At 48.6% G+C, this 22,987-nt stretch overlaps 1 protein-coding gene across 3 annotated transcripts in view; it reads right to left on the reverse strand.

Moving 5' to 3' along the window:
• The window catches only part of MED23 (mediator complex subunit 23), a 684,519-nt gene that overhangs the window by 245,820 nt on the left and 415,712 nt on the right, over positions 1-22,987 (reverse strand). For all 3 annotated transcript variants that reach the window (XM_078649215.1, XM_078649213.1, XM_078649212.1), the window contains one exon: positions 7,971-8,095. In XM_078649215.1, the coding sequence (XP_078505341.1) occupies positions 7,971-8,095 (125 nt within the window). The remainder of the gene's footprint in view (positions 1-7,970; positions 8,096-22,987) is intronic.

The following is a 22,987-nucleotide window of genomic DNA, read 5'->3' on the forward strand; positions in this document are numbered from 1 at the left end:
TTATTCGAATACCGAAAAGAACTTTGCAATTAAAACTTTGACACAAAGTTGGCAATTGCCTTTACAGTCAACAGGTGCAAACAAAACAGAAATTCAATGATAATTAATCAGGCTATGAAAAATACACACTTGAAAAGCAAATAAGTCTGGCATCGGCCAGCAACCTTTTAACTTTTGTTGATGTTTGTTTTGTTATGGTTTTTGCAAAACTTGATTGTTGGGAACGCTGCCAGGTCCCCATCTATCTTGAAAAAATAATACACAAAAATAGTTATAAATCTAAATATTTTTAGATGGTCTCAAAAAGCACACTGACTGGCACTCAAGTAACTACTTTGTGGAGATGCCCTTTTGTGAAACAGCAGAATGCCATCATTCACAGTGAAGTTAGCCGTGGCTAATGTGGGCTGACCAAATAGTCCATGATGTATGGTGACCGAACACAAATGTGAATTAAACAATAACTGATCAATGGATTAGAATCGCTAGCTGAAAGTATATATATATATTTTTTTTTTTGAAAGACCTTTATTGGATCTTCACGAGAAAAAACACAGCGTATGGCCTACAAACTCTAGGGCCGGCCGCGACATTTGCAATTTCCTTTCAACATTTTCGGTTTATACACAGCCTCATTGCCGACAACCTTGGGGTCCGGCGGCGTAGCAATTAAGTTTGGATTTTCTGCCTTCTGTGTCAAGTTTGTCAACATTTCAGGTCTTACATTACATTTTTCCATTTTTTATTGTGAACTTAACCTACAACTGGGTTCAAGATATAAAATCACACATATTGACCTTTGCCACAGCCGTGGCGACACATTGTGAAGCACCATATGTATTTAAAGGATGTAGTCATTAGTTACGTTACGTTTGTGGGATATCGCAATCTCACCCCCTAGGTCATCCACCCCCCATTCCCTATCTACTCTCCCCTCTCCCTCCTCATCTGAGCTTACATTTACCTCTTCTGGTAACGGGTCACACAGCTCCCCTCTGTATACATTCCATGCAGACCATACTTTGTTCCACTTACGGGGGCAGGCCCATAGCACATACACCGCCCGCTCTGTGAACATCAACAAGTCCATGTTCCTGCTCCACTGCGACACCGTGGGCAAGTCAGACGCGCCCCACTTCTGCGCTATATCTCTTTTAGCTACCATAATGGCTAGTGTGCCCCATATGTGGCCGAGTCTAGATAAGTCGGTCGGTTCCCAAATGTTCCGCAAACATTTACGCGGCTCTGGTACCAGGGAAACCTGAAGTGTTTTTGAGATAGTGTGCATCACCTGCCGCCAGTGTTCAACTATGAGTGGGCAGTCCCAAAGTGTATGGAATAGTGTACCTTCCTCCCCACAGCCACGAAGACAAAATGGATGCGGCGCTCTATGTAATTTATGTACCAAATGCCTAGTGTAGTATATGCGGTGTATGATTTTCAATTGTACTCGTCTAAATTTAGACGAGATGCCCACCTCCTTGGGGGATGCTAGTGCCTCATTCCATTCCGAGTCATCAATTTCTCCAATTTCCTCCACCCACTTCTCCCTCAGCTGCAGTGTAGGGTCCGTCAGGTTATTCAGTAATTTCCGGTATGTAAGGGAATTCGCACCCTGCTGTATGTAATCAGTGAGTAGCCTATCCTCCAATGGCGAGGATTCCGGTACCTCAGTGCCTGCCGGTATTGCCTGTAATAGTGCATGTCTGATCTGTACATATCTGTAGGTTTCGTGTAGGCCCAGGTCGTATTGTTGCTGGAGCTGTGTGAAAGGGATCACCGTCCCCTTGTCCCACAGATCCCCCACCGTGGATATGCTGATGCTATTCCATTGTGCAAACCCCTTACTTTGTCTCAAGCGCCCTAGTGCTTTCGTGTCCCAGAGCGGGGTGAGTTTAGAGATCTTCCCCTTCCATCCCAACTTTGCCTGTGCCGTGTGCCACAAGATGGTTGTGTGTCTCGTGGGTCCTATCAATTTCTGAGCCGGGTGTCTGTTGTAGAGTGCTGAGAGCATGCAGTCAGTTCCTAGTTGTGCCCTGTCAGTTCTGTATGCCGGGTCATCTCTCGATGCGTGTATCCATTAGTTCACAATTTTGAGTTGTGCCGCCCAGTAGTACAACTGCAGGTGTGGCAAAGCAATACCCCCCTCCTACCAACTTCTGGTCATTTTGATATGGGCAATGCGAGCCAGCCGATTACTCCACAACAAGTTGGAAACCAATGCTGTGACTTGCTGAAAATATCGCGGCGCGACTGGGTGCGGGGTATTTTCCAGGGCGTATAGAAATCTTGGTAGTGCCATCATCTTGTAGAGGGCCGCTCGCCCTAGGAGGGTCAGCGGTAGGGTCGCCCAGTGTTTCACGTCTGTACGGAGACGCTCCAAGGGAGGTTTTAGGTTTTTGTCGAAGAATTCCGCCGCGTTATCGGTAATGTGTATACCAAGATACCTAAAGGAACCCGATGTTAGCATGAGCGGACAATCTGCCGTGAGCGAGGGTTGCGGCCCCTTTAACATGTATATCACTGGTTTCGACCAATTTATTGTATATCCCGACGTTTTCCCGTGCGTGTCACAGAGTGTCAGGAATGCTGGGATGCTCCTGTCTGGATCTGTTAACTATATCAGCATATCATCAGCGTAGAGTGATACATGGTCCTCCCAACCCTACTTCCATCTAATTCCCTTTAGCAACGGCGTTGTCCTAATCAGCGTCGCCAGGGGCTCTAAAACCAGGGCAAAGAGTATGGGTGACAGGGGGCAGCCCTGATGGGTTCCCCACGCCAACGGGAACGTGTGTGAGAGGTGGCCGTTGGCGGTGACCTGAGCGACTGGGTTGGTGTACAGGAGACGGATCCAAGCAATGTATCTGGGGCCGAAGCCCATATGGGACAGGACTGCGAACAAGTACTCCCACTCCACTAAATCAAATGCTATTTTGGCATCCAGGGAAAGGATCACCGCTGCCTCCGATAGTGAAGGGGCTCGCACCAAGACTCAGTGCACACGTCTGAGATTAAGGGCTGTGCTCCTATGGAGCATGAAGCCCGACTGATCTGGGTGGATCAGCAGTGAAAGGTGGCTCATCAGTCTATTCGCCAGTAGTTTGGCAAGAACCTTTACTTCAGCATTAAAAAGGGATATCGGGCGGTATGATGAGCAATCTGCCGGCGGTTTACCGGGCTTTGGAATGGCTATGATTGTTGCGGTGCGTTGTTCCAACGGGAGTACACCGTCTGCCAAGCTTTCTGTGTACATCCCAACAGTGGCATACCGAGGTTGTCAGACATGAGCTTATACCATTCTATGGGAATCCCGTTAGGGCCTAGAGCTTTCCCTGATTGTATCATGTGGATCGCTCGTTGTATTTCTTCCACCGTCAGATCTGCCTCCAGTTCTTGGACCGCTTCCGGTGGGAGCATCGGGATTTCTATATGATTAAGGGATTCTCGCGCCGCCCGTTCCGTGACATCTCTCTCTGGAGTATAGACTTCCTGAAAGTGTTCCGCTAGTGCCTGCACTATCTCTTCAGGGTGCGACTGTATCTGACCCTCACGGGTAAATATCTGTTGTGTGCCTCTACTGCTCCCTCCCCTTTTGTCTAACCAGGCCAGCATTTTCCCTGCCTTGTCTCAAATGTCGTAGATTCTATGAGCCGTGTGTGACTTTTGACTGGAGGTGGTCCTGATGCTGCTGCTGGCGTAGTTTCAGCGCGTGTGAGGAATCTGTCGTGGGATCTGACATGTGCGCCACATTAGCCTCGTGAAGCGCCAGCTCCAGCTCCAAAAGCTCCTGCCGGTGCGCTTGTTTGTGTCCCGGTATGGACGCAATGGCCTGCCCTCGCAGGACCGTCTTATAGGCTTCCTATAGGATCGAGGGCGAGGTTAGTGATGCCGCGTTTTCAGCAAAATAATAAGTGGTTGTTGTTTTAAGGTCCTTCTTGATCTTGTGGACCGTCAGATAGTTGGGGTATATGGGGTATATTCTCGCGCGAGTCTTCTCCCAGCTGGATAGGGTCAACACCACGGGGGAGTGGTCCGATATCCCCCTGGGCAATATGTCTATGGAAGCTATGTCGCTCATGCCATTACCAAGTAGCAGGAAATAATCAATGCGGGATAAGCTATTAAGCACCGTTGAATGATAGGTGTATTGTTTTGTAGTGGGGTGTTTGTGTCGCAAGACATCCGCTAGGCCCATTGCCTCTAGAAAGCCCGGGAAGGTGGATGTTCCTGACGTGCGTGACCGCACAGGAAACGTGTCCAGTGTTGGGTCCACAACTGAATTGAAGTCCCCCCAATGATCGTGTCCCCCGTCAGGAGGTTCAGTAGAAACTCCCCCAGTGCTGGCATCGCTAGTGATTCGAGGGCCGGAAGGATATATACAGACACTACATTCAGAAGTCTGCCTTCCCACTGTCCGTGGACTGCCGCGAAGCGGCCTTGATCATCCACTTTATGTTGTAGAACAATGAAGGGCGAGGTCTTTTTCACCAAAATACCAGTCCCCCTCGATCCCGAGGTGAACTCCGCGTGTGCCACCATTTTATAGCCTCGTCTGTCAAGCGCCTGGCATGCTTTCCCTGTAAGGTGTGTTTCCTGGAGTAGCACTAGCGCAGGGCCCTGGCGTTTAAGTGCTTGTAGGACCAACCCTCTCTTTATTTTGTCACCCAGCCCCCTCACATTCCAAGTGAGCAGTCGAAGGGGGGGGACCGCCATGTGGAGTGCCGTGCCCTCAGTGGCTGCGGAGTGTGAGTGTTGTGCCATCATGAGGTGGCATGAACGTGCCATGCTCTCCTATCGCCATCGGTGTAATGTAGTCGCCGCCATGCGGGAACCTGTGCGTACAGTTTGTGACAGATCGTGGTGTGATGTGTGTATCCTGCACCAAAACAAATGAACATCCCCTCCCCTCCCCCTCCCTGCTCCACGGGCATAACACCGCCCGCTTCCCCAACCTAGCAGAGTGCTTAAATCCAACCCAAACCATCTTACTTGCTCGTTGGGGTATATAGTCTCTTAACAGTGGCGGGTCACTCCACCCTACTCAGCTTCTCCCCGCCTTGAGTCCAAGGACAGCCAGTCCGGCACCGGAGATGAACATTGTCTTAGTTACAGAGGTGTGGTTAGTTAGGAGCCTTGCTGTTGCCTACCATCCTCCGATCCCGCCTCCGATGACCCTTCCTGAGTTCCTGTTCTCGACGTCTGTGCGTCCGTGTGCGATCCGGTCTGTTGGTTTCTTTGTCCTCTGTTGGAGCGGCGAGGCGCCCCCACGTGTCGCCAGACGTCTAGCCAGTCTTGCGCCGTCTCAGGCGTGTCGAAAAACCACGTCTTTCCGTCAACTACAACCCGGAGTTTCGCTGGGAATAACATTGAATAGGGCAGCTCTTTCGCCCTCAGTGCTTTCTTTACCTCCAGGAAGGTCTTCCGACGTCGGGCCACTTCCGCCGTGTAATCTGGAAAGAATGCCAGCGTTTAGTTCTGGATCTTAATGGGTGGTGATACTGGTGCTGCTTGCAATATGACATCCCTATCTCTAAAGTTGAATAACCGAGCCAGTACTGGACGCGGTGCCGCACCCGGCTTCGGTGCTCCGCCGGGCACCCTATGCGCTCTCTCTACGGAGAAGAATTGGGACAGACCTTTAGGCTGCAGTTTAGTCTTTATTAGGTCCTTGATGTAGAGGTCCATCGCTCTTTTACCTTCCGATTCTGGAACACCCAAAATGCGCACGTTGTTCCTCCTTGAGTGCCCCTCCTGATCATCCAGCTTCTCCTGAAGTTGTTTGGTCACCGCCTCCATGCGTTCCATTGCTAGTTGCAGTTCTGAGTTGTCTTCTACTAAGGATTTTGTGACCACTTCCACTTGCGCCACCCCTTCCGACATTTTATGGAAATCCGCTCTCAGTAAAGTCACATCTGTAGAGATTGATCCTACCGTCGTTTGCACGTTGGAGAGTGTCTTCATGATGTCCTCCAGCGTCACCTTTTTGGCCCCTTCTGCATCTTGACCTTTGCCCGCAGCGGTGCGCCCCTCTGTTTGTGGCGAGTTATGCTTCTCGTAAGCATATTTGTCCAGTTTGGCTTGCGTGGACATATTTTTAGGCCCCCTGCCTGCCATGACGATCGTCGTCACTGCGCCACTGGGAGGAATTTATGCTATGGTAGTGTTCGTTATGGCGTTTGCGCCTCGCACTCCGATCCGTGGTGAATAGAACTGTCCAGTAGCGGTCCACTGCGGGCAGACGGCACTCCAATAGAAGCCTACCGCGCCGATGACCGTGCGACCCAGGGGAGTGCCAGCGTACACGCTGGCAGGAGTTGTGGTACTGTCAATCCCTCAGGGCGAGGCCCCTAGTTCAATGAGCGCGTTGTCTGGATCCCTCAGTCACCGCACCGGAAGTTGCCTGTTTGCGACTCCGTAGTCCGTGTCTCGCGCCGCAGCATACTGCCCCTCTCCCGGGGTCCACCGCACTGCCTCCTGTTTCGGGTGTCCAGTTGTCTCCTGCTAGCCCTCTGCCCTCAGTAGGCCACCGCTTGTGCCTGACCCACTGTGTGCCTTGCTGGGGCGCTGGTAACTCAGAGTGCTTGATCAGGGTAGTTGGCGGCCTCTAGCTGTGGCCCTACCGAGTGACCGCGGTCCTATTCCTGCCCATGCGGCTTCGGGCGACGGCAATATAGGATCTGCTCACCTTCCAACAATGTACACGAAGGGGGCTGGGGGGGGGTGGGGTGGGGGGGGGGGAGGGGCAACCATTCCAATATGCGCTGTTTCCGTTGCCTCCCCTGAGAGCAATCACCGCTCTGCCCCCGTCTCCTGGTCACTCTGCACTGTCACTGATGGGGCCAGGTCGGGCCGTGTAGACACTGGCAGTGTCTCTGCCTCATGGACTCGAGCAAGGACTTTCCACTGCCCCCAACGTTGCCGCTGCGGCGTGAGGGTCGCACCTTATCTGTTCGTAGCAACCCGCATCAACCTATGACCGTTTTTGGAGCGTGCATGCCAGCCTACCAGCCTCCGATGTGCAGGCTGATCCAGAGGCTACTCAGTCAGTCTCCCGGTCTTTTCCCCACCACCGGGAGCCGCGATGTCAATGGCCCAGCAATGGCGGCCGGCCGCCTCGCTGTGCGGTTCATCTGGTGCAGCTCCTCCCGTGGCGGCGTCGCAAGTCCTCGGCAATCGTCGGAGCACTTCTTCTGCTGCTTCCCGCAGGCCCAGGCCTTGTCGTAGACGCCTCACTGTGTGCAGAACTTCAGGCCTTCGGCATGCCGCACCGTCATCCCGTCGATGCTGCGACTCGTACCCTCGCCTCAGCTTCCGTGGTGCAAGGACGGCGACGGATAGACCTTGATGCAGGTCGGTGTGTGTTGCTCTTTTCGTTGGGTGTTGCGTCGCCGCACTTCCGGAGGTCCGGTCCGCTTCGCCTGCTTGTAGCCGTTCACCTCCCACTTCCGCCGGGGCCAGTGATCACTTTAGGCCGGTGCTGCGCCCCTGCTGACAGGCCTCACTTCCGTTCCTCAAGGCCGGGCCGGTTCCCGACGTCGGATTTTTACCGGGGTTGGGCCGGACAGTGCCAGCCGCTCCCAGGCTCGGGATCCGCCTCTTCGGGTGGAGTTAGTGCGGATAATATGAACGGATTAATGGATTATGCCGCTCTGCTCAGAGAGCTCTCTCGCTACGCAGCCGCCATGCTTGGTTGCTAGCCACGCCCCCCCTGAAAGTATATTTAGGTAAATAAACTATACATATAATTTAGTAAAATTAAAAGGTAATGAGTTATGCCAGACCCATTCAGGCTGCCCATGTGAAGCCACACATTATATCTCAGCTTGTAGAGCAGTGGTTCCTGACAAACATCCGCTCAAGGTGACAACCAATTGCCAACAATGGAAAGAATTACATTATTTGAGACCCTACCTACGACAAAATAGGCAGCTCTTTATAATTCAGACACAAAATATTTAGAATGTTACCTGGAGCGGTGCTGGAAAGCAGCTTAGCGTGTGTGAAGCCCAATTGTGCGGAGTAAAACTCATGATAGTTTGAAGAATGTCTTTGCACCATGTTCCCTGTATTGAATCGGAACCTGTGAAAAAATCTATGAAATTTGAACAATTTTAGTAACACTCTACTTGGCTCTTCTCATCAAAGATGCCTGCAATAAGTTGGAGATAAAAAAGCAGTGCACAATGACTGGAAAAGTGAGACACAAAGACAACACAGCAGGAGGTAGCATTAAGTAACCTAAAGTAAAGCTTTGATAATGACGGAATGTAAACAATTGTAATATTAACAGTAATATGAATTGACTGACGTTTCATATGGCATCTCTGCCAATTCTAAGTGCGGCAAATAACTAGTGCTTCTATTATCTAATTTACCAACTTTCTGAAAGATGGAAGGCTAAATCTGCCTTGTTGGGTTTCGACCTGATCATAGCACAGTTAAGAAATGAATGTGCAACTCACTGAACCATCCTATTGCCTATATTCTAAGAGTTTGTCTCTTTCCATGACTTCTGTTATGTTATAGCCAATACACAGTTTCCAGCCATGTTGCTACTAATACTCTTGTGCTGTCCTCTCAAGGTCTTTTCAAGTCTCTTGACTTTTCCCAGCACCCCCTGCAAGAAGTCAGTGGTAACATTTTCTCGAGGAAAAACTAAGTTTTCCTCAGAGCATTGCCCAAGCAAGACCTATCTTTAGACCCCTTGTTCATGAACTGTAAGCGCCGAGGGATATTATAACGTCCTGTACAGTATTTATACATGAGATCTCAAACTAATCTTCACATCTTCCAACTCCCTCTCCTCATCCACAAAATAATGAATGAAGCCCTTGCTTCGACGTTATCATTTTTTGAGAGCTCATAGCAAAGCCTTGGTCAATATCCCGAGAACAATTTCAAGATAAAGTGCAATTTTTTCCGGCATGTAGCCTTAAACCATTGTCTCAAGAGTCCAATCAAGGCATCATGCATAACATATTAAGTGGTAAAATAAGGAAAGATAATGTTACTGTCTTCTAAGAATCGGTTTGCAGCTTGCAGTGCTGTATATTAAAATAGTGTTCACGCGCCTGCCTTTAGTGTTGGGCTTGGGACGTCAAAAGTTGCTTTTGTTTTTCTTCAGAGGAGATTTGGTCTCAGGGTGACTTGTGACGCACCCCCTAAAACCCCGAAATACATCAAGCCACAGATTTGACCCAAAATGGTGGTTTTCCTTGAGGGTAAGTGTGTACGTGGAGATGCAAAGCATTATTAGGCCGAGGTCCTGGAGAAGGAACATGTAATTTCTAATGTCATTGCACAGTATGTCAACTATATCCGTTTTTTGTGCCACATTCGGGTTAAGGCATGTGCATCTACAACATTGCTGCAAACCAACTGTTACCAGTAATTATTTTTTCTGTTTGCAGCTTATGTAGCTGTACAACTCAGGTTCTTTCATCCACGCAATCCTGCCTCAGCTGATATTCAACTCCTGCTCGACGCTGTCTTTGGTCCTCTGTAGTCGAAATATTCCATCTGATGTGCAGCTTTAGTAAAGCAGTCAAAATATGTCCGAACCAGATGGTGGAAAAAAGAAATTTTGCGAGGTGAAGCGTGCGCCCTTGAGGCATAAAGGGAGGTATCACAAATCATTCTGAAACAAACTCCTTCAAAGATAAACAACTTGCAACATTTCAAGCTCAACACTAAATGGCAGGAGTGTGCATAGCATGTGAGACACTGCTCTTTCAGCTTTCTGTCTGTTTTAGAATTAACTAACTTGCATAATCTTGTCTGTAGAACCCTTAAGATGTTTAGCACAACCATAGAATGCTCTCAATTCCAGCTTCATCTTATAAAAAATTCATAAGGTAAAACCTAATTTCTGGCTGAAACACTCCTTTGTCACTGCAGGATTGCACAGCATAATAAACTGCCTTGTCACATTGCTTGCAAATTTTGAAAGCAATAAAAGGCCGCTCTCAAGACACTTTTTTGAGTAATGGCTTTTAATACACTCCCCTACAAATCTTGACAAAGTCTAGAAAGACGATGCATGTGTGAAGTCATTTTGTTTCCTGTGCATTTAATTTGAAATAATACTGCAGGTTATAGGAAGCACAGTTCATTTTGAACCCCCCCCCCCCCCCCCCCATCCTCCTTTGTCTGGGATGATCACGGTGTAGTACATTCAGAAGGTTCACAGTGGCAAAGGAGATAGTTTTCAACAACTTCACTGAACCTTTCCACCCACCCCATCAGGTAGTGCTGGCACAGAAGTGCGGAAAAAAGATGATTAGGTAAAGAAAGAGAATGATCTTATTGGTTCTATGGGGACTTTCCTTTATCGCTAATGTTCATAGGATAAAATAAGAGGGAAGAAACCAACAGGCGCTTTAAAAAAATATTAACAATAATTTACCCTAAAACAACAAACACATCTTTAAAAATGGGTCAAAACCCTTTCAGGCACTTATGCTGAGCCAATATGCTGCAAAAGTAGCCCTGTATTGTAGCGTAAGTCGGGGTTGGATTTTTAAAGATTAAGGACCCTTCCCAGTGACCCTGAAGAAACCCTGTGGAAGACAGAAGGTTGGAGAGCCACCCCACCTGTGGATTCCCACGTACCTACACCAGGGAAGCTGGGTGCATACGTGCTAAGTGGTGTTGGAAACCGCTGTATAACCCAATGGAGGACTTCAGGAAAGTGCCGCTGCTGATGAAGGAGAAAGTGTCCGGTGAAATCCGAAGGTGGATTCTAGATGAGAGGGACCTGCAAGCAGAGTCTATGTCACTCGGAAGTGACCAGGAGACTTGGAAGACGAATGCCCTCAGATGTCGGGTGTTGCAGGATGGGTGACGATGACCTTGACTCTGCAGCTGTGAGGACCAGGCAACGCTGAGGAGGACCAGGAGCCATGCACAAGCTGTCCCATGAAGGATGTCGAGTGTTGAGGGGTCGGTGGCTGGCGGGAGCACCAACAAACCTAGGAAAATACAACCAACGCAGAAATTGAAGAAGGAGCAACGTCTGAACCAGCAAGGTCCAGGAGACTCACAACAAGCAGGGGAGTCAGAGCAGGCCCTAGCAATCAGGGGAGCCCAAAAGAAACAAAGGTGACCCTCAAATGGCCCCACAGGCCGGAGGCACTGGAGTCGCCAGAGGACCAAGAGCAGCTCACCAAAAGATGTAGGCCACGGTGCACACAATGCGATGTGCCTGAAGATTCTGCTCACTGGAGATGCTTGAGGTAGGGGCTGCTTGGAGACCTAAGGTCTCCTTGGAAGGAAGCCAACAAGCCTTTGCAACTGCAGGTTGATGCTGAGCACAGGGGTTCGGTTATTTCAACCCCCACGAGGGTTACAGGCCTCAAACTTTGTGAGAGGGCAGGGCAGGCCTTGGGAACTGTGGAAAACCATCACAGGTGTTGCAGACCTTACAGAGTCCGGAGGTGCTCAGGATCAGCAGACCGGTCGACTTAGTTGCGGTGCCTGCCAATGCAGGGAAGTGACTCCTACCCTCCAAGGGAGATTCCTTCAGGTGTCTTTGATGCTCACAGGCTTTGCTAGGTACCTGTATGGTGCACAGGCACAGAAGATGCAGCAGACTGGAAGGGAGATGAAGTTGTGCCGAAACGAAGTCCAGCGAAGTCCAGAGTGCCCAGACGGTAGAAGTGGTGTCTAATCTGAATCTTGTCCCACGGCGAATCTAGGGACCTACACCCAGGTAAGCCCTTAAGTACCCAAGGGAAAGGGTTAGGACGATTCAGGGGACCCTCCCATGGGAAGGTCTAGACAGGGGGGAGGTTACTCCCATGTCCTTTGTACAGTTTTGCGCCATGGTCATTGCGTAATTATGCGGTGTCCCTCTATATAGTATAGGGCTGCTTCACTGACCACCCAGGAGAATAGACTCAGTAGGCTGTAGGGCTGTCCTGCTCATGCAGGAGCACCCTCTCACTTAGAACCAAGCACCCTGCCTTCAGAATTGTAAAGGCCTGCCATAGGGGAGACTTATAGGTTTTAAGTGCAGTGACCCTAGATATAGGAAACCTATAACTTTAGTAAGTAGTGCTAGCACCTGCTTACACAGGCTGCAATGGCAGGCCTGCAGTTCCATTTTGAGTGGTCTCCCATGGGTGGCATAATGCATGCTTTAGCCCATGGGGGACCTCAGGGGTACCTATGCACTGGGTACCTTAGTACCACATACTAGGGAATTATAAGGATACCCCAGTATCCAATCTGGGATGCACCTAAGTATTTACCACAACAATTTAAGAGAAAGCAGAGAGACTGGGGTCCTGATTATCAAGGTCCCAGTCAGACTAGTCCAAATACAGCTTAGCACCAAGCAAAACGTGGGGGTAACCCATGCAGAATGATCCTACCTTCCACAACTGGATAAGCTGCAATCTATTATCTGGGACTTCATCTGGGAGAATGAACGAGTGCGGACAGCTAAAGCCGGCACATACCTTCTGTAGTCGCCTGGTGGCCAAGGAGTCCCGAATTTGAGGTGCTATTTCCAGGCAGCACAGCTGAGGTATATGGTGGAGTGGTCCCAACCCAACACCGAAAAACCATGATGTTCTATGAATCAAGATGTTGTTGGCATACATATTTGGAAAGTACCCTGGCTGCCTAAGTCCCACAGACCTGCAGGAGTCTATATTATCCAAATAGTGCAAGCCACGGTTGGGGGTTTGGATAAGCTACTACTAAAGCATGGTCTTTCCACTCAGTTATCTCCACAGATACCCATAATAGGCAATCCAGATTTCCATCCAGTTCTTAATGCATTTACTATAGTCTGGCAAGACTAACTGCAAACAGGTAGGAGACCTTTTTGATGAGGAAGGGCTTATGGACTTTCCAACGTTGGCCCCCCCCACATTCCCCAGAGGTATGGCAGAGGCTAAAGTTAGATATAACCTTACTCTCTAAAGTGGTAGCTTGGTCGAGCAGTAAGGCAGTATCAGAGGACAGTGTAAAGCATTTGTTGTACCCACTCAGTCAGCAAATGGTCTCACACACTCAAGTACTGAACTCTAGGCCAATTGTTTTGTATGTAAAAATGGAAAATGCTACTTACCAGTATGCATCTGTTCTTGGCATGTAGACCTGCAGATGTTTACACTTTGCATTAGATCACCACCTGGTGTTGGGCTTGGATGATTGCATGTTGTTGTCATCTTGGAAGAAGTCTTTGTAGTCACGAGATAGGTGACTCCTCCCTTGGACGATAGTGCGTATGGGCATCGGCTCCATCCTTAGATTGTTTTTCGCCATGATGGGATATGATGGAGTTAGTAGAAAGAAAGAAAGGATGTCCATGCATGTATATTTAATTAAGATAAAACTGGAACACATACAGGTCCCGGGGAGGCGGGAGGGCGTGTAGAAATCTGCAGCTCTACATGCCAAGAACAGATGCATACTGGTAAGTAGCATTTTTCTGTTCGAGGCATATGAGGTGCAGATTCAACAATTTGCATCGATTGTGCAGCAGTGTCTCCCCTAGCGGTGGTCACCTGTATCCATTGCAGTAGTTTGAAAGAGAGTTTTGAGGACTGCTTGGCCTACTGCAGCTTGCTGCTTGGCATGCACATCAACACAATAGTGTTTAGTGAAGGTGTGTGTTGTAGACCATATTGCTGCTTTGCAGATGTCTTCTAGGGGAATGTTCCCTAAGAAAGCCATGGAGGCTCCTAGTTTGCATGTGGAGTGCGCTCTAGGAGGAACTGTTATTGTGCGTTTTGCCTTGTGCTAGCATATTTGTATACATTTAACAATCCAGCTTGCAATTCCGGATTTAGAAATGGGGTTGCTTTTATGTGGTGGAGAGAAAGCTACAAATAGTTGCTTTATTTTGCGAAAGGATTTGGTCCTATCGATGTAATAGAGAAGAGCTCTTTTGACATCTAGTGTGTGTGGAGCTCGCTCTGCTACAGAGTCTGGGTTTTGAAAAAACACTGGCAACTCTACAGATTAGTTTAGATGAAAAGGAGTAATTACTTTAGGAAGGAATTTAGGATTAGTCCTTAGAACCACTTTGTTACGGCGTAATTGTAAGAATGGTTCTTGTATAGTGAAAGCTTGAATCTCACTAACTCTTCTAAGAGAGGTAATAGCAATGAGGAAAGCAGTTTTCCATGTGAGAAATTGCAGTACACATTTGTGTAAAGGTTCAAAAGGGGGTCCCATGAGCCTGGTAAGAACAATGTTTAGGTTCCACTCTGGAGAGGGTGGTAACCTAGGAGGAATAATTCTTTTTAATTCTTCCATAAAAGCTTTTATTGCTGGTACTCTAAACAACAACATGTGTTGTCTGTTTTGTAGATATGCCGCAATGGCTGCAAGATGTAAGCGTATAGATGAATATGCCAGATTAAGTCACTGTAAATGGAGAAGGCAACAGATAATATTTTGGATGGAAACATCTAAAGTATCAATTTGATTATTAGTGCATTAAATGGCAAATCTTTTCCATTTAGCAGCATAGCAAGCTCTAGGAGTAGGTCTTCTGGCTTCCTTAATGATATTCATACAGTCTGGAGGCAGGTTAAGGTAACCAAACTCTAAGACTTCAGGATCCAGATTGCCAGATTCAGTTGACTTGGATCTGGATGCCTGATGTCTCCATGGTTCTGCGTTAGCATGGATGGTTTCAGAAACAGTTTTTTGGTGTGGAAATAAGAGAGAGTTCCAGCAGTGTGGTGAACCACGGTTGGCGTGCCCATGTGGGAGCTATCAGGATCAGTTAGAGAGACTGTTGTCTGAGCTTGCGTACCACTAGTGGTATTAGTGGGATTGGCGGAAAAGCGTACGCAAATCTGCCTGACCAATTCATCCATATCGCATTGCCCTTGGACAATGGGTGTGGAAACCTGGCGGCAAAGGTTGGGCAATTTGCATTTTCGTGTGTGGCAAACAGGTCTATGTCTGGATGACCCCACTTGTGAAAGAATGGTTGAAGAACTTGTACATGTAGTTCCCATTCGTGAATCTGTTGTGTTTGTCGACTTAACAGATCGGCTATCTGATTGTGAACTCCTGGAAGGTGTTCTGCAAGCAGATATATCTTTTGTGGAATGGCCCATTTCCAAATGTTTTGTGCGAGCTGGGACAGTTGCAGGGAATGTGTGTCTCCTTGTTTTTGTATGTAGTACATGGCTGTCATGTTGTCCGCCTGGATCAAGACAGCTTTGTTCCGTATGCGGACTTGGAAGGACTTCAGTGCTAAGAAAATTGCCATCAACTCTAGGTGATTGATGTGAAGCACCTTTTGTTGAGCGATCCATCTTCCCTGAGCTGTGTGGTGGAGCAGATGTGCTCCCCATCCTGTCAGGGATGCGTCTGTTTTCAGTACTATATGTGGAACTGGCTCGAGGAACGGCCACCCTTTGGACAAGTTTTTGGTGTTCCACCACTGCATAGAGCGATGTGTGCGGCTGTCCACCAACACCAGGTCTGTTAGTTGTCCTTGTGCCTGATTCCACTGCTGTGCTAGACATTCCTGCAATGGACGCATTTGCAGTCTTGCATATGGTACAATACAAATGCAAGATGCCATCATGCCTATTAATTGCATGAACACTCTGGCTGGGAGAGAGTGTTGGTTTTGAAACCTTGTAACTAAGGCTTGAATGCTCTGTTTCCTGGCTGGACTGGGATACGCTAGAGCTGTATAGGTGTTTATGGTAGCCCCAAGGTATTGATGTACATGAGAGGGCTGGAGATGTGACTTGGAGTAGTTGATTGTAAACCCCAAGTCGTGTAATGTTTGAATAGTTTGAGAAGTGTGTTGGACACACTGATGGAATGACTTGGCTTTTATGAGCCAATCGTCTAAGTATGGGAAGACGTGGATATGTTGTCTTCTGAGATGTGCTGCTACTACTGCTAGGCACTTTGTAAACACTCGTGGTGCAGTTGTGACCCCGAATGGAAGGACTTTGAACTGATAGTGTTGTCCTTCTAGTACAAATCTGAGATACTTCCTGTGAGAAGGATGTATGGGAATGTGGAAGTAGGTGTCCTTGAGGTCTAGCGTGGTTAGGAAATCGCCTTGTTGCAACAATGGGAGCACTTGTTGTAAAGTGATCATGTGAAAATTATCTGAGTGTATATACAGATTGAGAGGCCTTAGGTCTAGAATTGGTCTTAGTGTTCCATCCTTTTTGGGTATTAGGAAATAAGAGTGAGTAAGCCCCTGTTCCTTGATGTTTTAACGGAACTAGCTCTATTGCATCTTTTTGCAGCAATGAGAGAACCTCTTGTTGGAGCAGCGTTAGATGTTCTTTGGACATTGGATGCTGTCTGGGTGGTATATGTGATGGGGTAGTTGTAAGCTCTAGGCAGTAACCATACTGGATAATTTGCCTTACCCACTTGTCTGTTGTGATGGAATTCCAGACGGGTAGGAAATGTGTTAGTCTGCCCCCTACAGGAGTGGAATGCTGTTGGGGGAGCAGAAGGAAGTCACTGTTTTGTGTTGGGAGATGTTCGATTATTGTTATTTCCTCGACCTCTTCCCTTGTTGTTGTTGCCTCTGTATCCCCCTCTAAAGTATCCTTTATTAGAGGATGTTTGTGTATTTGTTTTAAAAGGAAGCTGAATTGTCTGCTCCAGCTTGTTTGGAGCCTCCTCTGTTGAAGGAGCGACGAAAGGAGCCTCTTGCTTGGGTGGACTGCAGAGCTCCCATAGACTTGGCTGAGTCAGTTGTCTTTTTTCATTTTTTCCAGTGCTGTGTCTACCTCTGGACCAAACAATTGTTATTGGTTGAATGGTTCATTTAAGATAGTAGTTTGCACCTCTTGCTTAAATCCTGAAATGCGTAGCCACGCGTGACGTCTAAAGAGGACACTGGTGTTTATTGCTCTGGATGCAGTGTCTGCTACATCTAGTGCGCATTTAATGGAGGCATTTGATATAAGCTTACCCTCTTGTATGAGGTCATCTGCTTGTGCCTTATATTGGTCAGGCAGGTGTTGTAAGAGCTTCTATAGCTGATCATAGTGACCCCTGTCGTTTCTTGCGAGGAGGGCCTGTGTGCCAGCGATGCGCCATGTATTGCTAGCTTGGGCAGCTATTCTTTTCCCTGAAGCATCTATGATCTTTGATTCTTTATCAGGAGGTGGTGCTTCACCTGATGTTTGGGAATTTGCTCTTTTCCTAGCGTTTGAAACTACTAGGGAGTCTAAAGGTAGCTGTCCTTTAATGTAGGCAGGATCCCCAGGAGCTGCTCTGTACTTTTTCTCTATCCTTGGGTTTATGATTCTAGCCCTTACATGATCTTCAAACACTTCTGGTGCATGCTTAATGACTCATTTAATCATTGGCGGTATTTGCACAGATTTTTGGGAGTGTTCAAAAGTGTCTAGTAAAAAATCTTCCTCTGCCTCCTCTGAATGCATGGTGACATTGTGATAGATGGCAGCCCTATTAATTAAGTGTGCAAACCCAATATTGTCTTCTGGAGGAGAAGGTTTAGAGGGATATATATGTGGGTCAGGAATATCTGGTATATCCTGTGGGTTGGGATACTCCCAGTCTGGAGAACCTGTTGGGGGTCATCTGGGTCTCTCTCTCTCCCCCCATGCTATACTCATCATCATCAACACCCTGAGGAGGTGTATGTTGTGGAGAATGAGGAGTAGAATTCGGAGGTGAAATGTTTAAAGGAAGAGCAGGAGAAGGAGATACAGGAGAAGAAGGGTGCAAAGAAGATGTGGCAGAGTCCTTCTTGACAGGCACTGGAGGTGTAGGTGCTGTATCTGACTTCCTCTTCCTGTGTGGTGTAGTGGAAACATGTCCTGTTTCTGGATCAATGTAGATCCTTTTTTGTAAAGGATCTGGGTGGAAAAGCTCCTCTTCTTGAGGCACAGCCTTCGGCGCCGATCTTTTCGGTTCCGAACCGGTTTGTTGCTTGTATTTAGCCTTAGTAGCCGATGTTGAGTACTTTGGCATAGATTTTGGCACCGAAGGTATTGTCTTTGAAGCCGAAGCCTGTTTCCTGGACTTGGAAGGATCGGAAGCAGGCTTTGTTTGTTTCAGCATCAAGCGTATTGGCTTCGGAGTGGAAGCTGTTTTCGGGGCATCGGAAACAGGCTTCATTGTCTTCGGAGCCGATTTGTCTCTCGGAGTCGACGGTTTCGGAGTGTCTTTCGGAACCAGGACTTCTTTTTGTTTCTGTGCCGAGGGAGCAGGTGGTATCGGCACATGCGGTTTGCTCCGTATGGAGCTACCGGAAGGCTTCATTATTTTCTTCGGAGCCGGGCTCGATGGCGGGGCTTTCGAAGTGTTTTTTCGGTCTCGACAGGGCCGCGCAGGTGGAGTGTTGACCTTTGCCTTCGATTTTGGTGTTTGGGCTGGGGGCAGGGGCAGTGGCAGTGGTACTCATGCATTGACCCGAAGGTATGGAGTCATCTGCCTCGGATACGATCTGGAGGTCATCGGAATCTTCCTCCGGAACACATGGACCTTCGTCTAAGATATCCACTGGTTCCGGCGCGGATCTCTGCATGTCGCGTCGACGGGCCTTCCGATCTCAAATGGTCTTTTTCTATCGAAAGGATGCACAGACTGTGCAGCTGGATTCGTCGTGATCTGGCGATAACTACAGGTTACAGACCTCGTGATGGTCACTGTGTGGAAATTTTGCTCCACACTCAGGGCATCTTTTGAATGGCGTCCTTTCCATGAGGTGTAGGCCTAATGGCGTGGGTAGACCCAACGGCCCGCGTCGACGAATGGAATCGAGCTGACCAAGTCTAGTCGATGTTTATTGGTATCGAAAGTTGTTTGGTGAAGTTTGAAGAAAATTTGTACGCGTCAAAGTACTTGAAAAGTAGATTTCAAACCGGAGCGGAAAAGTTTCATCCGAACCCAGTGAAGGAAAAAAACAATCTGAGGATGGAGCCGATGCCCATGCGCACTATCGTCGAAGGGAGGAGTCACCTATCTCGTGACTACAAAGACTTTTTCCAAGACGACAACAACATGCACTCATCCGAGCCCAACACCAGGTGGCGCTCTAATGCTAAGTGTAGGATCTGCAGCTCATAAGCCTCGAACATATAGTTATTTTAGAACCACAGTAGGTATCAAATACTTTCTCAGAATGAGATGTTGCAATTGAATACTTTCAAATAGCAATAGACTTTTAGATGCAATAGATATAGTTGTTGCAATATGCAATACAAGTTAAACATAAAATAACATTGAGCTCAATAGGAAGTTTTAAGTAAATGCAATAAAATTACTTTACAAATGTTTTTCTTACTCAGGGCTGGATCCTGGATTCAGCCCGGGTGCATTTCTGGTAAACAGTTGAAAGAAATCGTTTTTGTTACACAGGTGATTTTTAAGGAATATTTGGATGTCTTGAAAATCAAAACAAAAGAAATTCTAGCAAAAACAGGCAATGTAATGGAGGAAAATTGGGTTAAAAGTCATTCACGGTTATAATTACTTTTCAGGTTCAGTGCTGGGCTTAAAGATACGTAAATTGCAAACACAACAGTGATGGACAGAATGTGGATCAATGTCACACATTCACCCCAGTCAAAAGATCTGGGCCCAAATCCTTCTTTTTCCACTCCACACCACCCTGGGTTAGACAATGGCGATATGCAAATCAGCGCTGACCCTGTGCCCCATGGGAACAGTCCAGTCCGAACTACAAAAGCCATGTCCTTCCCAGAACGGAAACAAGCATCCGAGGACCGGCCCGGTTTCGAGGTAACACCTCTCATCAGCCCGGCTAGCTTGACTCCAGTGGTGTGGAGTGCCTGGGACTCACGTCTGAGCATCCCCAGTACACTTAGAGCGGTAATTGCAAACACAACAGTGATGGACAGAATGTGGATCAATGTCACACATTCACCCCAGTCAAAAGATCTGGGCCCAAATCCATCTTTTTCCACTCCACACCACCCTGGGTTAGACAATGGCGATATGCAAATCAGCGCTGACCCTGTGCCCCATGGGAACAGTCCAGTCCGAACTACAAAAGCCATGTCCTTCCCAGAACGGAAACAAGCATCCGAGGACCGGCCCGGTTTCGAGGTAACACCTCTCATCAGCCCGGCTAGCTTGACTCCAGTGGTGTGGAGTGCCTGGGACTCACGTCTGAGCATCCCCAGTACACTTAGAGCGGTAATTGCAAACACAACAGTGATGGACAGAATGTGGATCAATGTCACACATTCACCCCAGTCAAAAGATCTGGGCCCAAATCCATCTTTTTCCACTCCACACCACCCTGGGTTAGACAATGGCGATATGCAAATCAGCGCTGACCCTGTGCCCCATGGGAACAGTCCAGTCCGAACTACAAAAGCCATGTCCTTCCCAGAACGGAAACAAGCATCCGAGGACCGGCCCGATTTCGAGGTAACACCTCTCATCAGCCCGGCTAGCTTGACTCCAGTGGTGTGGAGTGCCTGGGACTCACGTCTGAGCATCCCCAGTACACTTAGAGCGGTAATTGCAAACACAACAGTGATGGACAGAATGTGGATCAATGTCACACATTCACCCCAGTCAAAAGATCTGGGCCCAAATCCATCTTTTTCCACTCCACACCACCCTGGGTTAGACAATGGCGATATGCAAATCAGCGCTGACCCTGTGCCCCATGGGAACAGTCCAGTCCGAACTACAAAAGCCATGTCCTTCCTAGAACGGAAACAAGCATCCGAGGACCGGCCCGGTTTCGAGGTAACACCTCTCATCAGCCCGGCTAGCTTGACTCCAGTGGTGTGGAGTGCCTGGGACTCACGTCTGAGCATCCCCAGTACACTTAGAGCGGTAATTGCAAACACAACAGTGATGGACAGAATGTGGATCAATGTCACACATTCACCCCAGTCAAAAGATCTGGGCCCAAATCCATCTTTTTCCACTCCACACCACCCTGGGTTAGACAATGGCGATATGCAAATCAGCGCTGACCCTGTGCCCCATGGGAACAGTCCAGTCCGAACTACAAAAGCCATGTCCTTCCTAGAACGGAAACAAGCATCCGAGGACCGGCCCGGTTTCGAGGTAACACCTCTCATCAGCCCGGCTAGCTTGACTCCAGTGGTGTGGAGTGCCTGGGACTCACGTCTGAGCATCCCCAGTACACTTAGAGCGGTAATTGCAAACACAACAGTGATGGACAGAATGTGGATCAATGTCACACATTCACCCCAGTCAAAAGATCTGGGCCCAAATCCATCTTTTTCCACTCCACACCACCCTGGGTTAGACAATGGCGATATGCAAATCAGCGCTGACCCTGTGCCCCATGGGAACAGTCCAGTCCGAACTACAAAAGCCATGTCCTTCCCAGAACGGAAACAAGCATCCGAGGACCGGCCCGGTTTCGAGGTAACACCTCTCATCAGCCCGGCTAGCTTGACTCCAGTGGTGTGGAGGGCCTGGGACTCACGTCTGAGCATCCCCAGTACACTTAGAGCGGTAATTGCAAACACAACAGTGATGGACAGAATGTGGATCAATGTCACACATTCACCCCTTCTGGGAAGGACATGGCTTTTGTAGTTCGGACTGGACTGTTCCCATGGGGCACAGGGTCAGCGCTGATTTGCATATCGCCATTGTCTAACCCAGGGTGGTGTGGAGTGGAAAAACGATGGATTTGGGCCCAGATCTTTTGACTGGGGCGAATGTGTGACATTGATCCACATTCTGTCCATCACTGTTGTGTTTGCAATTACCGCTCTAAGTGTACTGGGGATGCTCAGACGTGAGTCCCAGGCACTCCACACCACTGGAGTCAAGCTAGCCGGGCTGATGAGAGGTGTTACCTCGAAACCGGGCCGGTCCTCGGATGCTTGTTTCCGTTCTGGGAAGGACATGGCTTTTGTAGTTCGGACTGGACTGTTCCCATGGGGCACAGGGTCAGCGCTGATTTGCATATCGCCATTGTCTAAACCAGGGTGGTGTGGAGTGGAAAAACGATGGATTTGGGCCCAGATCTTTTGACTGGGGCGAATGTGTGACATTGATCCACATTCTGTCCATCACTGTTGTGTTTGCAATTACCGCTCTAAGTGTACTGGGGATGCTCAGACGTGAGTCCCAGGCACTCCACACCACTGGAGTCAAGCTAGCCGGGCTGATGAGAGGTGTTACCTCGAAACCGGGCCGGTCCTCGGATGCGTGTTTCCGTTCTGGGAAGGACATGGCTTTTGTAGTTCGGACTGGACTGTTCCCATGGGGCACAGGGTCAGCGCTGATTTGCATATCGCCATTGTCTAACCCAGGGTGGTGTGGAGTGGAAAAACGATGGATTTGGGCCCAGATCTTTTGACTGGGGCGAATGTGTGACATTGATCCACATTCTGTCCATCACTGTTGTGTTTGCAATTACCGCTCTAAGTGTACTGGGGATGCTCAGACGTGAGTCCCAGGCACTCCACACCACTGGAGTCAAGCTAGCCGGGCTGATGAGAGGTGTTACCTCGAAACCGGGCCGGTCCTCGGATGCTTGTTTCCGTTCTGGGAAGGACATGGCTTTTGTAGTTCGGACTGGACTGTTCCCATGGGGCACAGGGTCAGCGCTGATTTGCATATCGCCATTGTCTAACCCAGGGTGGTATGGAGTGGAAAAACGATGGATTTGGGCCCAGATCTTTTGACTGGGGCGAATGTGTGACATTGATCCACATTCTGTCCATCACTGTTGTGTTTGCAATTACCGCTCTAAGTGTACTGGGGATGCTCAGACGTGAGTCCCAGGCACTCCACACCACTGGAGTCAAGCTAGCCGGGCTGATGAGGTGTTACCTCGAAACCGGGCCGGTCCTCGGATGCTTGTTTCCGTTCTGGGAAGGACATGGCTTTTGTAGTTCGGACTGGACTGTTCCCATGGGGCACAGGGTCAGCGCTGATTTGCATATCGCCATTGTCTAACCCAGGGTGGTGTGGAGTGGAAAAACGATGGATTTGGGCCCAGATCTTTTGACTCGGGCGAATGTGTGACATT

The sequence above is a fragment of the Lissotriton helveticus genome, chromosome 6, assembly GCF_964261635.1.
Source record: "Lissotriton helveticus chromosome 6, aLisHel1.1, whole genome shotgun sequence".
Lineage (NCBI taxonomy): Eukaryota > Metazoa > Chordata > Amphibia > Caudata > Salamandridae > Lissotriton > Lissotriton helveticus.